The 18,430-nt window shown below is 43.0% G+C and overlaps 1 protein-coding gene across 2 annotated transcripts; it reads left to right on the top strand.

Annotated features, from left to right (window-relative positions):
* The first annotated feature begins 6,941 nt into the window (after positions 1-6,941).
* On the top strand, positions 6,942-17,988 carry tyw1 (tRNA-yW synthesizing protein 1 homolog (S. cerevisiae)). Of its 2 annotated transcripts, none has more exons than XM_061217185.1 (16): positions 6,942-7,168; positions 7,676-7,806; positions 9,645-9,788; positions 10,545-10,646; positions 11,097-11,291; positions 11,750-12,037; positions 12,595-12,711; positions 12,921-13,008; positions 13,357-13,409; positions 13,531-13,649; positions 14,231-14,340; positions 14,798-14,975; positions 15,679-15,814; positions 16,103-16,213; positions 16,379-16,546; positions 16,976-17,988. In XM_061217185.1, the coding sequence occupies exons 1-16, from the start codon at positions 7,087-7,089 to the stop codon at positions 17,195-17,197; spliced, it is 2,244 nt and encodes a 747-aa protein (XP_061073169.1). In that variant the 5' UTR covers positions 6,942-7,086; the 3' UTR covers positions 17,198-17,988. The 2 variants fall into 2 exon arrangements, with proteins under 2 accessions (XP_061073169.1, XP_061073168.1); XM_061217184.1 differs by having other exon boundaries at positions 6,943-7,168; positions 12,918-13,008.
* Positions 17,989-18,430: the final 442 nt, after the last annotated feature.

Here is an 18,430-nt window from a genome sequence, read left to right as displayed (position 1 = left end):
TTAATTATTTTTGAAAGAATCTTATCTGTACAGAATGTTATACAGGTGCCTTTTGCACAGTACTGTATGTCAGGGATCCTCAAATCACAGTCCTTGAGGTCAGAGAATTGCTGGTTTTCCACCCTCCCTTTACCTAGGAGTCAGGCGTGAAGACAGTCTGGCTAATCAGTGACAGCTAATTTACCCGGGAGAAAGGGAAACCAGGGCTGGATTTGGATTCAAGGTCCAGATGTGATGAGGGCTGGCATAGATTATTTCACTGCATTATTGTGAACACAGATCCCAGTAAAATCATGATGTCTAGCCTAAAAGCAGTAACATTAGCTTCAGCCCTTGAGCAGGAATAGGGTGGATGATGGTATGGCTACTGACTAGCCTAGACTTGAACACCCTCAGAGTCTCTGCCTACATGACCTGGCAAACAGTTTTAAGCAATTACATCAAAACGTGCAGTCCTGCTTGAATGCAACTTGCTCTAAAAAGTGTTTGCTTTGTTTTGCTTTGCTTTGTGTTGGCTATTATTATTATTATTATTATTATTATTATTATTATTAGTATTAGTATTATTATTATTATTATCTTTATTATTATTATTATTCTTATTTCAATATTACTATTATCATTATTATTATTTTTATGATATTTATCATAGTATCAGTCGTAGTAGTAGTAGTACTGTATTATGTTAATTATTATCATAGGTCATTCTTGAATCTGGGCTTCTGACATACTTTGAAGCGGTGAAATCACACTATACTCCGTGTGGTATAACTGTAGCGCGTGAATGACAACAGACAATGCTGATGAGGCGCAACTATTTCTAGATTTGCCCTTGGCTCACCTAGGTGCGCACGGAGGCAGTCGATTCGCCATCTAGCAGAGGGTCACATCTACTGTCCAGAGGAACCAGGTCTGATGATTAAAGGCTGTTCACAGGTAAGGCACAAACAATAGCTTCATTAATGTCATTTGTTTGGACATTGGGCCGGATGTTTGCGCATCCCTGGTTACTTCTGGAGGCGAAATGCAATACGTCCGGTCATCCTCCGCCTAATTTTAGATTATTCTAGAACGGCATTGCCTGATAAGCATAAAGAAATGTATTGCTCAGATGCTGTTATATCAAAATATATATGCTGAGGTACCGATTTAAGTAAGAGTGTGTTTGCAGTAGTCGTCTATCCACATTGCTGATATCATAATTCGTCAATAGTTTACGTCAAATTTTGTGTGATTTTCTGCATTCGGTGGATGTTTGGTAATATACTTCTTATCGTTGTTGTCTAATTTTATAACTCAATACAATTATTTATTTTCTTTTACATTTGTTTTCAGTTTTTGAATTGGCAGTTTCAGTTTGCAAGCCAAGTAGTTGGGCTACTGCGTTTTAATATCTGTCTATCTCAACTGGATCCTAACGTACAGCAAAAAATATATACTTTTTAAAACTTAATTAAAGTATACATTATGTAGGCCTATAGTCATAGAAATTGCTAACCATGTCACTTCAGAAATGCTAATAGAGCTACTATGTTCAATACTGCTAATCAAATTGCACAAATGAAGTTAATTAGTGTTATTTCTTTGATCCACTCACCACCCAGTGTTCTTGACGCAGGTTACGACTCAGCATTAACATATGTTGAACAGTTAATATAGCCAATATAATATACAGGTACCATTATTACCAATATCCTGAAAGCTTACCAAAAACAAAGCAAACTTTTAAAATGAGGAAAAACAAGAAAACAAAGCAAGAAAACTACAAAGGGCAAATGCAGCAATTTTCTGAATCACCTATAGATATTGGATACCTATAGAATAGTATCCAATGCGTTAGTTGGCTACAATGCATATAATTAGGTTGTTTTCGTCTAAAATTTATCTAAACTCGGGTGGATTTTTTACAAACATCTATAAGCTACTTGCCAAAATGTCAGAAAGGAAATCCATGTTTTTTTTTAATACTGTTGTGTCCCAGTTCTGTTTGACTGTTCTGTAGCATAGTGACTTGTGACTTGCAAATAGGAAGGCAGAGAACCAGCATAACACTCTCCAGTTGAGATAAATGAACCACAAATCATTAATTTCTTTCATGTTATCAGACTTAATGAGACATAGAATTATGTTACTTTCGTGCACTGTCCTAGTTTATTATAGTTATACAAAAATTGATTTATCTTTGATACCTTTGTAATAAGGATAAACAGTTACAGGTACAACATTAGAAACTGTAAATAAATCACTTTCAGGGGTTGATGCCCACTTAAATTGGCTATTGTATAAGTTGTTTGAAAACGAAATAAATAAGTGAGTAAGTTCATTAATGGATGAATCCAGCAATTAATACATTGACAGATGTACTCAGTCCTCACAAGTAAGCACTCTGCCTCCCCTAATTGCTGGTCATGGGTCAGAACCAATTAACATCATTAATTTGGACTCTGTGTTGTCTTTGGCCAAGAGGTTAAGGAAGGCAGCATGAAGTGTTTTTACTCTGTGATGCTGGTCTTCATGCTGGGTAAGAGATACTTTCCCTCTCTGTCATTTTTACATGCGCAACATATGCAGAATATTGTGCAATGCTCAATGCTTGCAATAAACACATATTCTGAGTGAACAGCTGCTTGAATATGTGCTGTGCTTTTTCAAGAGACATCTTTTGCTGTACTGACCGACAAGAAGATTGGATCAGCATATTTCCTTTCCTTTGGGCAATATTCTTCTGTCTATTACTCTTTTTATTTAGGAAACAGAATACAAGAATACTAATTGGATGCTTGGGTTGCGCAAACAATGAGACATTTGCTGAGATGCTGCATCCAGTGCCATAACTTTAAAAAAAGATAAATTAATGGTAAAGGTCTGTAGCAAAGGTCAACCCCCCCCCCCCCCCCCCCCTCCCAAAAAATGAAACCTGTCCATCTACTGAAACACACCCTCTGCAGAAAAGCAAATTTTGCAAGCTGAATCACAGCCTGGCTTGCCATCATACACACATTTGGCCTATAAAATGAGGCCATATTACACTTACATTTTAGGGGGAAGAAAACACATAATTAGAAATAAATAATCACATGTTCTGTGCCTACTTGGGCACATCCCAGCCCATTGGGGAAATAAGAGTACAGTACTCTTCACAGTATACTGTACTACAGTCTCTCATGCCACTACGTTTGCATTTTAAGCCTATTATCAGATGCCATTATCCAGCACTCCAGAGGTTGTGTCCTATACGTACCATCAATTTATACAGCTGAATACTTACTGAAGTAATTCATGATATTACTTCACTATACTTGCTCAATGGCACAACTACCATCTGGGAACTGAACTGAGCCTTCCTCAAACTTCAGGTGCATGCCCAGTTCCATCGCCGTTATGCTACACTGGCGCAATACCGCTAGAGTTCTATTGAAATCTCCTCCTCCTTCCTCCTCGTGTGAATCGGATAAAAAAAAATTTAAAAAAGGGATGCCGTGACGAATTCACGCAGTTGAATTATTTCTGTTCCAGGGCTCTCCAGAGGACAGGGGCAGGAGTTATACCCCTGTATCACGCTGGAGAGGAGCCTGAGGATCGACTGCGAGTTCAGCCCCACCGACGTCACGCCCGGGCCATACTGCGAGTTCAAGGAGGACAGCAGGCTGATGGGCAGCACGCGGCCCAACGCTCAGCCCAGCCTGGACTTCAGGATGCGGGCCGAGGTGACCCTCGAGCCCCCCGACATGTGTGTGCTCGTCCTCAGCAGCCCGCTCAGCGAGAAGACCAGGACCTACAGCTGCCGCGTCATACAGGGAGGGGAGGCGCTGGAGAACAGCATGGCCCTGCACCCCCGTGAGTCAGTCCGAAAATACGGCGATGTGTGTGTGCGTGCGTGCGTGCGTGCGCGCGCGCGTGCGTGCGTGAGCGCATGTAGACTCACTGAGCACTTTATTGGAAAAACTTGTACACCTACTTATTCATGCGATTATCTAATCAGCCAATTTTGTGGCAGCAGTGCAATGCATAAAATCATGCAGATACGGGTCAGGAGCTTCAGTTAATGTTCACATCAAACAATCAGAATGGGGAGGAATGTGATCTAAGTGACTTTGACCGTAGAATGATTGTTGGTGCCAGACAGGGTGGTTTGAGTATCTCAGAAATTGCTGATCTCTTCACACACAACAGACTCTAAAGTTTGCAGAGAATGGTGTGAAAAACAAAAAACATCCAGTGAGCAGCAGTTCTGCGGGCAGAAACTTGTTGTTAATGAGAGAGGTCAGAGGAGAAAGGCCAGACTGGTCAAAGCTGACAGGAAGGTGACAGTAACACAAATAACCAACAGCGGGATGCAGAAGAGAATCTCTGAACACACAACACATCAAACCTATATAGTGGGTAGGCTACAGCAGCAGAATACGTAATAAGTCTAAAAGATAAGTCTAATAAATACCTAATAAAGTACTCACTGAGTGTATGTGTGGACCATTAGTCCATACATCTATCAAGACAAAATGTTTGATTTTGTTATTATTTTTTGAAAACGTAAAATCTAAAAAGTGATGTTGTGTTTGACACCAGCAAAACTGACTGCACAGCCAGGATAATTAAATATCTATCATTGTGTTATGAATTTTAAAGACTTGTGATTTGTGAATGAGAATGAGATGCACACCCAATGGTTAAAGAGGTGCAAATTAATCAAGAACAATTTCATCAGTTACAGAGAATTACAAAACGCCAGCTATGCAAAGATTAAAGAAACACTTAGGTGGAAATGCATCATTCACCGTTACTGTTATCAATGCAACAGTGTTATACCAGAAAACTGGGTTACATGACTACAAAAAAGGCTGAAGCCGCAAGACTTAGTCCTCTAGGGGGTCAGTGTGCTTAAATGTAATGTGCAAAATGCTTTTATCTGTGCAAAATACAAGGTGTCTTCTCTTCTGGATAGAGAAACTTTTTCTGCAACCGAATCTTAGGCTATGTTCGAAACCGCATAGTACTAAATTTCAGACTTATTTTCATTAGTATGAGTAGAATTCCAAGCACGCGATTTGGAACACCACCTTAAAGTTTTGCAATGGCCAACTCCATCTCCAGACCCGAACCTGATCAAGAATTTGAAGAAGAATCAGAAGTGTTGTTTTTGCAAATAGAAAGGTGTAAAATGTAACAATAATTTGACACCAACTTAATATGGGAAAATATTGTTTTTATTTTTCTGTCTCTTTACAGAACTTGTTGAATACTGCTCTGGTTTAAGCGTTTTCTGCCAAGGCACGTCAAGACTGCTGCTGACCCTGATGTCATTTTTTGGGGTGCTGGGACCCCTGTCTACATATTAGCAGTTCCTGTTCCTCGCTTGTCCACCCGGACAGAGAATACGGTCACCTAATTTATTACAGTAGTCCACAGATGACACCTTTGTGATGGCCTTTCAGTTTTTAGCAAGATGACTGTATATGTTGAATACATTTCAGAGGGATGGTCACGTTCGTAGAGATTTGGATTGCATAAAACAACAGCACATACGGGGTAGTTAATATATTAGTACATAAAATTTAGTAAGATTCAAGGAAATAGTTCATGCAGAGGTTAGCCTACGAACCTAACTGAAGGAATTAGTGGCAAAGTCTGTGAATCAATGGTGTTAAAGTACTTAAATCAATTAAAGTACTTGTGAATGTTATTTATTGTAGCCTAATACAGTAGAGGTACTGCTTTTTTGTTGTTGTTTTTTTTGTCAACTGCAGAATAAACATTTGACTCTTGAAATGTTCTAAAATGGACCTTTTTGTTTCTTTATGACTCTTTCATTGGAAAAATGTGAAATCTAGTGGCAGTTCTGTTATGGATAGCTCCAGGTCATATCACTCGTTTTAGTGATTACCCTGCTGAAAAAAAAAAAAATAGCTCAGTGCTAGGTTTTGAAACAGCTGGGAGCTGATCATTTCAAGATGGTCATAGCTTGATTTTTTCACCAGGGTAAATACAGATGTGTCCCTTTAAATGGCCACTGAAAGCATCCCCATTTCCCAAACCCCAGCAGCAAGGAAGTAAAGGTGGTTTTCTCCAAGTCATCCATCCTCTCCGTCTCTCACTCCAAAAAGTGGAAACAAACCACAGGCCTCGGTGGTAGTGATAGCAATAGCGCTGCTTAATGATGTGAAGCCTGTGCAGCTAGTTCAGGCAGAAAAAACTCAAGAAGTGCCGCCCCCCTCTAATGAGGCTTGCGACACCTGCCGCAGTTGCCCTTATGCAATCATACAAAGCTGCCCTGCTGCCTGACTTTTTCTGCTGCACTGCCTGTTTTGGAATGCTGCCATTGCCCATATTGCATCAATCACACTTACAGCCCTGTTTTGTGCATGAGGATTAATGTAATCTACGGTGAAGATTTGTCCAAACTCCTGAGGCAGGGACAAATGGTATAAAAGAGAGTGCTAACAGTTCAATGTCCTCTAACCATTACATTACATTATATTCATGGCATTTGGCAGACGCTCTTATGCAGACTGACGTACAGTTGATTGTTCTAACGTTGATTGGACAACGGCTGCGCATATCTTATTGTGGCTACACCGGGGATTGAACTACCGACCTTGTGGGTCCCAGTCATGTACCTTAACCACTGCACTACAGGCCACTCAACCAATAGGAGTCTCTAATCTTGTTATCATTGCAACAACCTAAACCTACATACACATGCATCAGCCTTGTTTTTTTTAATCTGTTGCTTGTGGATCCTGGTCCAATCTAATAGGAATGTAAAATCCCGGAACACAGATGGAAGAAGACTTAATAGACACTTTGAGCCATGTGTAAAGCACATTACATTTCGTGAGGTACTCCACAGCAGTCTGCAGCTCAGTGAGGAAAGCACTTCCGAGGATCGCAGTTGGTAGATCAGTGGTCCGGACACTAGGGGCAGTATTTTTGCGGCTACTGCAGATTTGAGCTTGTCGAGCTCGATCTCTACACGTATCGTTGTTGTTGTTTGTAGTGGCTAACTTCACGACGTTCCAAGAATTTGAACTGGGCCTCAATGTCGACTTCCCTCGTTGTTTTATGCACAAACCATAGTTACAGTAAAGAATGCACGAGAAAACGGCTAGGATAATATTGCTGTTGGTTTCTCTAAATGTCCTGGATTATACGCTTGGTGCCGATGTACAGGGTAAGTTAAGTGTACCCAGTAGCGATTGTCTACGCTAAGTTGTCTATACGTTAGTGAGCTATCGTCTTGAAGAAAGATTTAACTTGAAGTAAAGTAACACTGGTTCTGTATTGGTTGCGTGAATTCAGCCAACGTGCAACGGTAACGTTAAGTTACACAGTTAGCTACAGTAACGGGAAGCTAGTTCGCTAAGTTTGCATAATATTACTGTCATCTCTAGCGCTTACGTTATATTTTGCAGTCATTGTTGAATTCTGTGCAAATTATGTCAGGCTAGCCAAACCAGTGCGATATGTATCCACCAGTTCCTGGTCGTAGCTAACGTTAGCTAACTGTTACAACTCATGGAACGTTAGCAATACCTGCAGTGAGTGGTTAGCACGTTTGACTAGGTTCCGTGCATTGTTGCTGTCAAAATAGCTCCCTGGCTGATTTAGTAGGTTCCGGCCACTGGGTTGACACGTTAACTTTTTTTGCCCATATCTGATTGTATCGTTGTGCTTCCAGGCCCTTTAAAGAATGCCCCGAGACGCACAGAGGGATACTTCATGCCATTATGGCAGAACAGATTATACGTGTACTCCGCTGCAGCAATACTCGTTGGGATCTGGTTTACCCTGAAGATGACTTTGAAAAAGGTATTGCACCAAATTCTCGGGTTGGGCCATATTTAACGGAGCACTGTCACGCTTGTTTCAGTTGATCTTCACTAGCGTGACAGTGCTCCTTTAAGATTCCCCACAGTAATAACCTGCTTGAGCACATGTGACTGGTGGTGATGGTGGCAGTAATGTGGTATAACTGGCGTCACTTACACGTCAGTGCCGGCTGTAACATCACCGCGAGGAGCAGAGTGCCATAGGCGGTTATCTTAGAGATACACTCACTGAGCACTTTATTAGGAATGCTGGGTAGGGCCTCCCTTTGCTCTCAAAACAGCCTCAATTCTGCTCTGCAAAACAGCAAACATTCCTTTGAGACTCTGTTCCATGTTGACATGATGGCATCGTGCAATTTCTGCAGATTTGTCAGCCGCACATTTATGCTGCGAATCTCCCCTTCTACCACATGCCAAAGGTGTTCAATTAGATTCAGATCTGGTGACTGGGAAGGTCACTGGAGAAAATTGAACCCATTGTCATGTTCATGAAACCAGTCTGAGATTACTTTTGCTGTGTTAAATGGTGCATTATTATGCTCGAAGTAGCCATTAGAAGAGTGATGCACCTGACATAATGTGGGTTACATAACCCCTTAACATGAAGCACCTAATCAAGCCAAACTGCTTGTTAAAATTCTGAGATGGCAATTGTGGTTGGAACAGAAACCAGTATACACAGGGGGGCCCCAGGACTGAGTTTGGGAACCACTCCCCCTAAACGATGCAAACTAGCAATTACTGGCAAAACAGGATTAACGTTAACATTAGCTGGCGCTGTTATAGTTTAGGCATCTATGGTATAACTGCTGATAGCTGCAGCAGATTTAAGCAAATGCCTCCAAACCCATTGTTACAGCATGACAATGATCTCAACTATGCTGCTGGAGCGACAAAGGAGTCGTTTAAAGCCAAAACAGATGTTTTGTATGCTGAAGAGACTACCTAAGGCAGCTAGCCCCTGATACAAGCTGGATCTGAAGATTTCTGGAGTACAAGCCTGACAGAGAAAACAACTGCAGTCATTGCAGGCAAAGTATATGCAGTAGAGTACTAAACATGACTACTTTCATTTGCCTAACATTATTGTGTGCAATGGCTCCTAGATCTGGCTGCTAGTTGGTAACCCAGGACGACTACCACACAGATTTCTGATTGGTCCATCCCTGCATTCTATGATGTTTCATTCTGTGTTTGAAAATATGAAATCTTAATTTCTAGCTAATAGGAAAATATTTGGTTGCAAATGCAGGTGAGGATGAACCAGGAAATTCAACACGGTTCAATTTTGCATTTTTCAAATTGAGTGTGGGATTCCAGCTGAACAATATGTGTAATGTCTGAACAATACCTGTTGAACTTGTGTAGCCATTGTGTAAAGGGTGTCATGCTAATGTACTGCTGTCTTGATATGTTTTCTGCCTTTTAGTGTGTAAAATGTAATATGTGAGCTAAGGCAGCAGGATCATTTGTGAAACGTAATGTTGGTAATTTATTGAATGGGACTATAGGTACCCTGAAATGTTTATTGCGGAGCTGGATTTGTTTTAGGCTTGATTTGATATTATGTTGAAGGTGCATTATTTCTTCATGCTCAAATTTCTAAGTTGCATTGGCTGTTTACGACATCAAAGTGCTTTTTATTACCACATAACGAATAGCACATTGTATTCTGTCATAGTATATGTTCTATAAAATTTTATTATCAGTTATGTCAGTATTTATAGAGCGCAGCATACATAATTTGTGCACAGTGCTCTTCCCTTTACAATATTAAATAAAATCTGGCCTCAAAATGATGAATACGTTATGTTCCAGCCCTGGAAGCAAAAGGTTGACGTTCCTGTGAAGCCTGCACTGCGCTCTAATGCGATCGGACAGAACGGACATTTGGCTGAGGAGGAGAAACCTGACATATCGGGGGTGAAGATTTTCTACGGCTCTCAGACTGGAACAGCAAAGGTGCGGTGTGATTGTAGATAAATACAGCACTGTGAAAAAGTCTTAGGCACCTGTATAACATTCTGTACAGATAAGATCCTTTCAAAAATAATTCATTGAAAGGTCCTAAATAAATACTATACATAGTACATAAATACATAAATAGTTAAAAACTGAATCAAATCAGTATTTTTTGTGACCACCCTTCGGCGTTAAAACTGCATAATTTCTCTGAGGTAGCCAACACTGTCCTGCAGTTCTATAAGACAATCAGCAGGGAGGTTGTTCCTAGCATGTTGGAGAACTTGCCACAGTTCTTCTGCAGACTTTGGTTGATCTCAGATCTCAGATCTCAGACCTGCCTTGATCAAGTTTTTATGTAAAATGTAGTCAATTGTTTACAGTAATGTGTTACTTTTTAAAAATTAATACAAAAATGTAAAATGAATAAATGGGATTTGACATGAATCCTGATCATGGTTGCCAACACAGAGTTTGTGTGGAATAAACATGATGTTTATAGCTTCCAAACCCAGCACAGCTCCACAGAACAGAATATCTGCCACATTCAAGTCTTACATATGATCAAAGACTCACCTGGTGGTTTGGTACCACGGTAGATCTAAATATGTTTACATTTATTGCCATTTAAATGAAAGGGGCTGCACGGCATGTTATTGTATCGGTGTGCCTGTGACCACACACTTGGTACACTGGAATCGTGGCTTCACGGTGGGTGTGGGAGGGTGCTTGTTGACAATGTTTGCGTGTCCTCAGGGTTTTGCCGAAGACCTGGCTGAAGAAGTTGAGCTCAAGGACCTGAGAGCTGAAGTAATCGACTTGAACGATTATGATCCTGATGAAAACATTTCAAATGAGGTGAGCATATTCACTTACCGATGTGAAATATTTTCCTTCTTCCTGTGGCTATAACATGCACAAGAAACTGCACCATCTATTCAATACTTCAGAGACTTATGAACTTATGAAATCTATACTTCAAAAATCTTTAAGCATGTGTCACCAACCTGAAAGATGCTACAAATTCACTGCCTCTCTGTCTGTATTAAGGTTAGTGGCATTATTGGAGGTAATTTCGCAAAACAATTTCACCATCTGAAAATGGATGGATGAGCCTTGATCGTTGAACAAAATATCAGTACTTTAATTGAGTAGAATTTGATCAGATTCCAAGACTGGACCTCCTGGAGCTACAAGTGTGTGATTTCCAAATGTCACCACTCAGTAATCTTCTGAAAATGTGTTCACACCATAGTTGTACCAGTTTGTCTCTAATATTTATGTTGGTATTTGGTGATATTCTTCTAGGGTGCAAACAAAGTCGTTTGTGTATTCCTGCTGGCCACTTACACCGATGGGCAGCCCACCAAGAGTGCAGAGTGGTTTTGTAAGTGGCTGGAAGAGGCCTCCACTGACTTCCGATATGGCCAAACGTACCTTAAAGGCCTGAGATACGCAGTGTTTGGCCTGGGAAACTCTGTGTACACGGACCACTACAATACGGTAGGAGCCTGTATTTTGGTTTTTGGTTTTTGGTTTTATTACATTACGTTACATTACAAAAAGCATTTAGCACACGCTCTTATCCAGAGCGACGTGCAACGAAATGCAGTTCAAACACAGGAACAGTACAAACCAAATTGTAACAGCAACATTAAACTTGTCTATTGAGGCATTGAAGCTTTGAATGAGCAGTCCTCCACAAAAGCAGAGTTACAAGGGTGGCCTGTAGCGTAGTAGTTAAGGTACATGACTGGACCCGCAAGGTTGGTGGTTCGAATCCCGGTGTAGCCACAATAAGATCCGCGCAGCCGACGGGCCCTTGAGCAAGGCCCTTAACCCAGCATTGCTCCAGGGGAGGATTGTCTCCTGCTTAGTCTAATCAACTGTACGTCGCTCTGGATAAGAGCGTCTGCCAAATGCCATTAATGTAATATTAATGTAAAAAATAATAATTCCAGGTGGGCCGAAATGTGGATAAATGGCTGTGGATGCTGAGCGCCGCGCGTGTCCTCACGCGGGGGGAGGGCGACTGCAACGTGGTGAAGAGCCGCAACGGGAGCGTACAGGCGGACTTCCAGGCCTGGAAGGGCCGCTTCCTCAGCTGCCTCGCGGCCTTGGCCAAAGGAGAGAAGTCGTCCTGCAGCGCCACGTGTTCAAACTGCAGCTGCAAGAACCACGAGAGCCAACAGCAACAACAACAACAACAACAACAGCAACAACAGCAGGAGCAGACAGAGCTCTCAGAGGTGAGACTGCATCAGTCTGAAGTGAGGGTGAGGGTGGCACTGTAGCATAATGGTAAATGGCTGCCATTTATATGGCGCCTTTATCCAAAGCGCTGTACAATTGATGCTTCTCATCCCCCCATGGACTGTAGCATAATGGTAAATGGACTGCGTTTGTATAGCGCCTTTATCCAAAGCGCTGTACAATTTGTGCTTCTCATTCACACACATAGTCACGCCGATTGGCTGCCATCCAAAGCTCTTACCTGCTGTGTTAATGTCGCCCCAGAGGAGACGCACTCAGTGCTATGCAGACCAAGAAATACTCCCAAAAAAAACATTAGATTCAGTTCCGTGTAGTTTTGAGAGCCGTTTCCTTTCTTTAGCATGATTTACTTTTGTGCAGGAATTGACTTTTACACACCATTTACTTATGACAAAGGCAGATGAGGTGGGTTGTTTTTTTTGTTTTTTTTTTCCAGTGGCGGTTGTTAATTTGTTAATGTTCATTTCCCAGCAGTACCCTGGTGAAGTTAGCAGATGGGTGTACAGTAGGTCTGAAAACTCTGTGCTTGCAGGTGGAGGAGCTGTTTGAGTCCAGCAGTGATGCGGAATCGGAGGCCGAAGAGACCAGCCATGACGTCATTGATATGGAGGATCTGGGAAATATAATGAATCGCCTCAAAAAAGCCAAGGTACACTAAAGACCATGACAACCATCAGCGTAACACCATGATTATAAACGTAAACGGCTATTTTATGCTTGGACTCTGTCATTACTGCATTACACTGTCATTACTGCTTAAACCTTTTGCGTACCATATGGTTCTCTGGTAAGATGGAAATAGTGTGGTGGTGTTTTTCTTGCATCTGAGTACATCATTGTCTGTGTTTGCTACAGCAGAAGGATCGCCAAATGGTGAGGTTGTCCAAGAAGGAGGAGCCCAGGGAAATGATCACCCCTGCCCTGAGGACAGCACTGACTAAACAGGGTACAACACCACCAACACACTTCAGTAAAGCACAGCTACACTCATTCCTGTCCTGAGGGCAGCCCTGAATAACAGGGTACAACACCCTCCTTCAGTAAAGCACAGCTACACTCACTCATACTTCGATATACAGTAAATACAACCCCTGCTGTCTGGTTTAAATGAGGAGTATAAATTACATTTTAATATTATGCATGGATATGTTTGTGCTTTACTGGGTATAACAAAGGTAACAGCCCATTAGTCTACATTAGGATGGATCATATATACTGTGACATACTTATATTATTAAAAATGTGAAATTGATTTTGCATGTGGCCAAATTAATATAGAAAATTTTTCTTTCAGGTTACAAGCTGATTGGAAGCCACTCGGGCGTCAAGCTCTGTCGCTGGACCAAGGTAAATGGCTGCTCAGACCTGGTGACTCGGAGTAACACTTACGTTTGTCTGTCAGAAATGGTTTTATTCACACTATTAGACGTGCGGTTACAGCAGAATGTCCCCGTTCTTGTTGCTCCAGTCCATGCTGAGGGGAAGAGGAGGGTGCTACAAACACACCTTCTATGGGATTGAGTCTCACCGCTGCATGGAGACCACGCCCAGCCTGGCCTGCGCCAACAAGTGTGTGTTCTGCTGGAGGTATGTGGCCTTTCTTGGGGACTATCCCGTTGAATGTTGAAATTAGTTCCCGTTTCGCTCCCTAAGAAACGGATGTTGGTGCTGCTTGGCTGCTTGGCTGCGCGGCATTGCTCGTGCTGTAGTCCGCTTCAGAGGCAAAGCAAATGTTATCGTCACTTTACAGAATTCGCCTAAATCTTGTCAAGACTGGCTGTAGTTTATTACTAGAAATTGTGATGTGAAGAGTACTGCTGTATATAGTGCCCGAGTAGAGGAATGCTGTTCTAAGTGAATTCTAACTAAATCTGATCAGATGAACTCGGAAGGCTCAATACACAACTGCAGAAAAAAATGATGTATGCAAAATTGTGAGATTTAAAAACAGCAGTGCCTTCCAGGGTGAAGGCTCTCGGTGAAGGTTCTGATACCCTCCCTTCCTGGGCGACCCTGCTGATAATACTACTCTCTGCTGGGCTGTGGGCCTCTGAGCTCTGGTGTGGCATGAGGTCCATACCAGCCTCTGCTTCTGACACGGTTCATTGTGTTGCCTCGGTCATGAGAGGCCCGTTAAGTAAATCTGTACCCTGCCCCTCCTACCATAGACATCACACTAATCCTGTGGGTACAGAGTGGCGCTGGAAGATGGATCCCCCAGAGCAGATCCTCCAAGAGGCCCTGGAGAACCATCAGAACATGATCCGGCAGTTCAGAGGTAATGCTATCATCAAAACATCCAATCCCTATTCCATGGATTCACACAAGTTTCCACAGCATATTGTTACCCCATTTACAGAAGAGCAGGTTAAAGATCTAGGCGAATGCCTGGCACAGTGCAGTTGATTTCTCCCCCTTAGAGGCACATGTGGAATTAATCCAAGTCATCATTCATTTACCGAGTCCATATCAAGATTGATTGATTGATTGACTGTATCTAGGTCATGATTGATTGATGGAAGCAAAGTCACTGTCTTTCTGTAGACTGCATCATCTCTATAAGCGGCACCCTGTTGAACCGATTCTGTCGGCAGGTCAATTCATTTCACTGACGGCGTGTTAGGATCACAGACACTGATGAAACCGTAATGAGAGGCGGCCTGGCTGTAGCAGCCCTACCCCTGCAGGGTCCCGAGAGCACCGTGTACAAACAGGAAGCGTGGTGTGTTGGGCAGGTGTGCCGGGGGTGCGTCTGGAGCGTTTTGAGGAGGGGATGGCGGTGAAGCACTGCGCGCTGTCGCTGGTGGGGGAGCCCATCATGTACCCCGAGATCAACACTTTCCTGAAGCTGCTGCACCGCCACCAAATCTCCAGCTTCCTGGTGACCAATGCGCAGTTTCCTGAGGAGATCAGGTAGGGCTCTGCTGTATATAACTCACCCTTATTGCATACCTGAGGAGATCAGCTAGGGCTGTGCTGCATATAACTGAGTCTTATTGCATACCTGAGGAGATCAGGTGGGGCTCTGCTGTATATAACTGAGCCTTATTTCATACCTGAGATCAGGTAGGGCTGTGCTGCATATAACTGAGCCTCATTTCATACCTGAGGAGATCAGGTGGGGCTCTGCTGTATATAACTGAGCCTTATTTCATACCTGAGATCAGGTAGGGCTCTGCTGCATATAACTGAGTCTTATTGCATACCTGAGGAGATCAGGTAGGGCTGTGCTGTATACAATTACTCTGAGCCTTATTTTATACCTAAAATTGAAAATACACACGCAAATAAATAAAAATCCATCACCACAGAAATTGAAGCCTGTGGGTTTTCACAACCAGTTGTAAGGCAGTTACACAGTGATCATGATGGCCTTAGATAAAAGAGTAACAAGTTATGTAAATATCAATGTAAATGTCCTTGACATTTGGGTGGATTTGCCTTTTGAAGCTGTAAATTGAAGCGGGAGAACGGGACGTCGGGAGAACGCTTCCCTTGCAAGTTCCGTTCAGGCAGATGAAGTTGAGCGCATCCTACAGGCCATTACGCTAGTCTGTAGTGGTATGAGCGACCACAATGCAAAGTTAATCCCCGTCTCCCGCGGTCCTCCCTGAAGGCGTCTGGAGCCAGTGACGCAGCTGTACGTCAGTGTGGACGCCAGCACCAGCGAGAGCCTGCGCAAGATCGACCGCCCGCTCTTCAAAGACTTCTGGCACCGCTTCCTGGAGTGTCTCAGGGCTTTGGGGAAAAAGGTACCGACCTGACGCACACACGCAGCCAATGTTTTCACCAGTTAGGTAAATTACACCCGTTTGTTTGTTTTCTTTGTGTTTCACAATGATTTTAACATTTAAATGTGAATTTAGTGATAGTTTTCCCTAAATGGCAAAACTATAAATCAAAACATTATTTCTTATTTTTAAAGCAACCCATTTTAAACATAATCCGCAAGCAAATCGTTCCTCTGGAAGGTTTGTGGACTACAACTCCCATAATGCCTTGTGTTTTGAGTGCGGAGGTGGTTGCTGTCTCTTGTGCAGGAACAGCGCACAGTGTACCGGCTGACTCTGGTGAAGGCCTGGAATGTGGACGAGCTGAGAGCGTACGCCGAGCTGGTTACTCTGGGCAAACCTGATTTCATTGAGGTGAAGGTACGTTGGGCACAAACCGGCACGCGAGTCCCTTCTGGTCACGCTCTTCCTCGTGGTTGTGTAATTGCCTCGATTTAAACCCGATGTTACCGGTTTTGTCCCGTCTCGGGAGTGAGATCGCACTTATCTGGAGTGGTAAATTGGGCGTTCTCTCTCATGCGCCAGGGGGTGACGTACTGTGGAGAAAGTGCTGCCAGCACGTTGACCATGGCCAACGTGCCGTGGCACGAGGAGGTGGTGCGCTTCGTTCAGGAGCTGGCTGACCTGCTCCCGGACTACGACATCGCCTCTGAGCACAAGCATTCGAACTGCCTCCTCCTCGCTCATCACAAGGTAACCCTGTCCCGCTGGTCTTAAGACTAATGTGTCCCTGTGAATGGTAAATGGCTGGCATTTATATAGCGCCTTTATCCAAAGCGCTGTGCAATTCATTCACCCATTCATACACACACACACACTCGCATACATACCAACGGCGATTGGCTGCCATGCAAGGCAACAACCAGCTCGTCAGGAGCATTTAGGGATTAGGTTGGGTGTCTTGCTCAGGGACACTTTGACACACCCAGGGCGGAATCGAACCAGCAACCCTCCGACTGCCACACAACTCCTCTTACCGCCTGAGCCAATTTCACCCTGTCATACTGCAGCAGACACGCATGCACACACAAGCACGCACGCACACACAAGCGCGCACACACACGCACACACACACAGCATGGGTGAGTGTGCCGTTTCTACAGTCTGTCTCTGTTTCTGCAGTTCAAAGTGGAAGGGGAGTGGTGGACATGGATTGACTATGAAAGATTCCATGAGCTGATCCAGGGCTTTACTGACAGTGGGGGCACCAGGACCTTCTCCTCCAGGGACTACATGGCCAAGACTCCTGACTGGGCCGTTTTTGGGGCCAGGGAGAGAGGGTTTGACCCCGCAGATATCCGCTTCCAAAGGAAAAACAAGACCAAAGATATATCGGGGTGTTGAAGACCATTGAACAAAGACTTGACTTTTATATTCATATTGGAACCCATTTGATCATGAGGAGTACAAAATGAAAGGTCTTCTGTCCATATTGTGCGTTCAGATTCAGAGTTTGGAGATTAACAAAAGAACTCGTCAAGATCTTATCCGCTTTTTCTATCCTTCCAACAGACTTGGCTAACAGGAATAATTTGTATCTTCACTCCTAGGTGGGAATACAGATGGTCTCTTGCCTCCCTCCAGAGAGAAGGCCACTGCCGTTCAGTTTATGCATTAAGTATTTGCCAGTAGTTTGTTCCCGAAACAACAAGGATAAATGCTGAGATTGTGTTTGGAAACATTTTACATTTGCATCTGACAGTCATGCAAAGACTGCAAACTATTGCAATATACCAGCATGTATGATTCAGCATATTCAGATGTCTACATTTGTTACATGACACAGCACACCTAGATACTGTTAATGTGCAGTAACGTTAGAATTTCAATGATGACTAGGATATTTGTATTGATCCATTTGAACGATTACATTTTAAGGATCCCTCCTCTCTTGAAACTCTTCTCTCAGTTCACACAGAGTGCCAAACAGGCAAACATGCAGAAATTCTAAAATGAATGTTTTGAATTCTATTGCTCATTTTTCCCTGTGTAAATCCCAGGTTTATGCAAGCATTACTTATCCGTATCTGTCCTTTGAATGTTGCTACTGACTTGACAGACGGACATGAAAATGTGCACTTTTATTTGTATGTTTGCGGTGTCAGTTTAAGTAATAAAGATTATGACTAAGCGTACGGAGGCTGTGTTAACATTTAAATTGGTTTGACGTGACATTGCTTCAGTGGATCTACGACAGCCACCTACAACTAGTTTTGGGATGAACGCTCTTAATTGGGATGTATTTACAGTAAGAAAAAGGGCAGTGACCAACCTCGATGAAGCAGGTTTTGGTTAATTTGCTAATTAGCATTAGCATGCTGAGCTCCACATTTCTAGCAGCCTCACATGAGAATTGATGCAATTCACAAGAGCAGAGGGGTTGGATGGTTTAGTGCCATGTAAACCTGGCCTGAAGCATTAACCAAGCCCAACTGTGCCCTGCATAGCTTCAGTTAATTAGGCATGAGCAACACCGTGTGACCATGGGTCTTGGCACAATATCGCATGTCAATGCTGTTGGAATAGAGAATCTCATGTACAGTAGCAACCTGACATTGGCTGAATTTAACATTGGTG

This window comes from Conger conger, chromosome 13 (assembly GCF_963514075.1).
Source record: "Conger conger chromosome 13, fConCon1.1, whole genome shotgun sequence".
Classification (NCBI taxonomy): Eukaryota; Metazoa; Chordata; class Actinopteri; order Anguilliformes; family Congridae; genus Conger; species Conger conger.
This window is presented reverse-complemented; position numbering and strand designations above follow the sequence as displayed.

What these genes read in the sequence shown, in the direction of transcription:
- tyw1 (XM_061217184.1), top strand. Translation starts at nt 7,087, where the DNA reads ATGCACGAGAAAACGGCTAGGATAATATTGCTGTTGGTTTCTCTAAAT. An exon ending in ATCGCCTCAAAAAAGCCAAG is followed by an intron (nt 12,712 to 12,917) that starts GTACACTAAAGA and finishes TGTTTGCTACAG; the next exon opens with CAGAAGGATCGCCAAATGGT. An exon ending in TCAGGGCTTTGGGGAAAAAG is followed by an intron (nt 15,815 to 16,102) that starts GTACCGACCTGA and finishes TCTCTTGTGCAG; the next exon opens with GAACAGCGCACAGTGTACCG.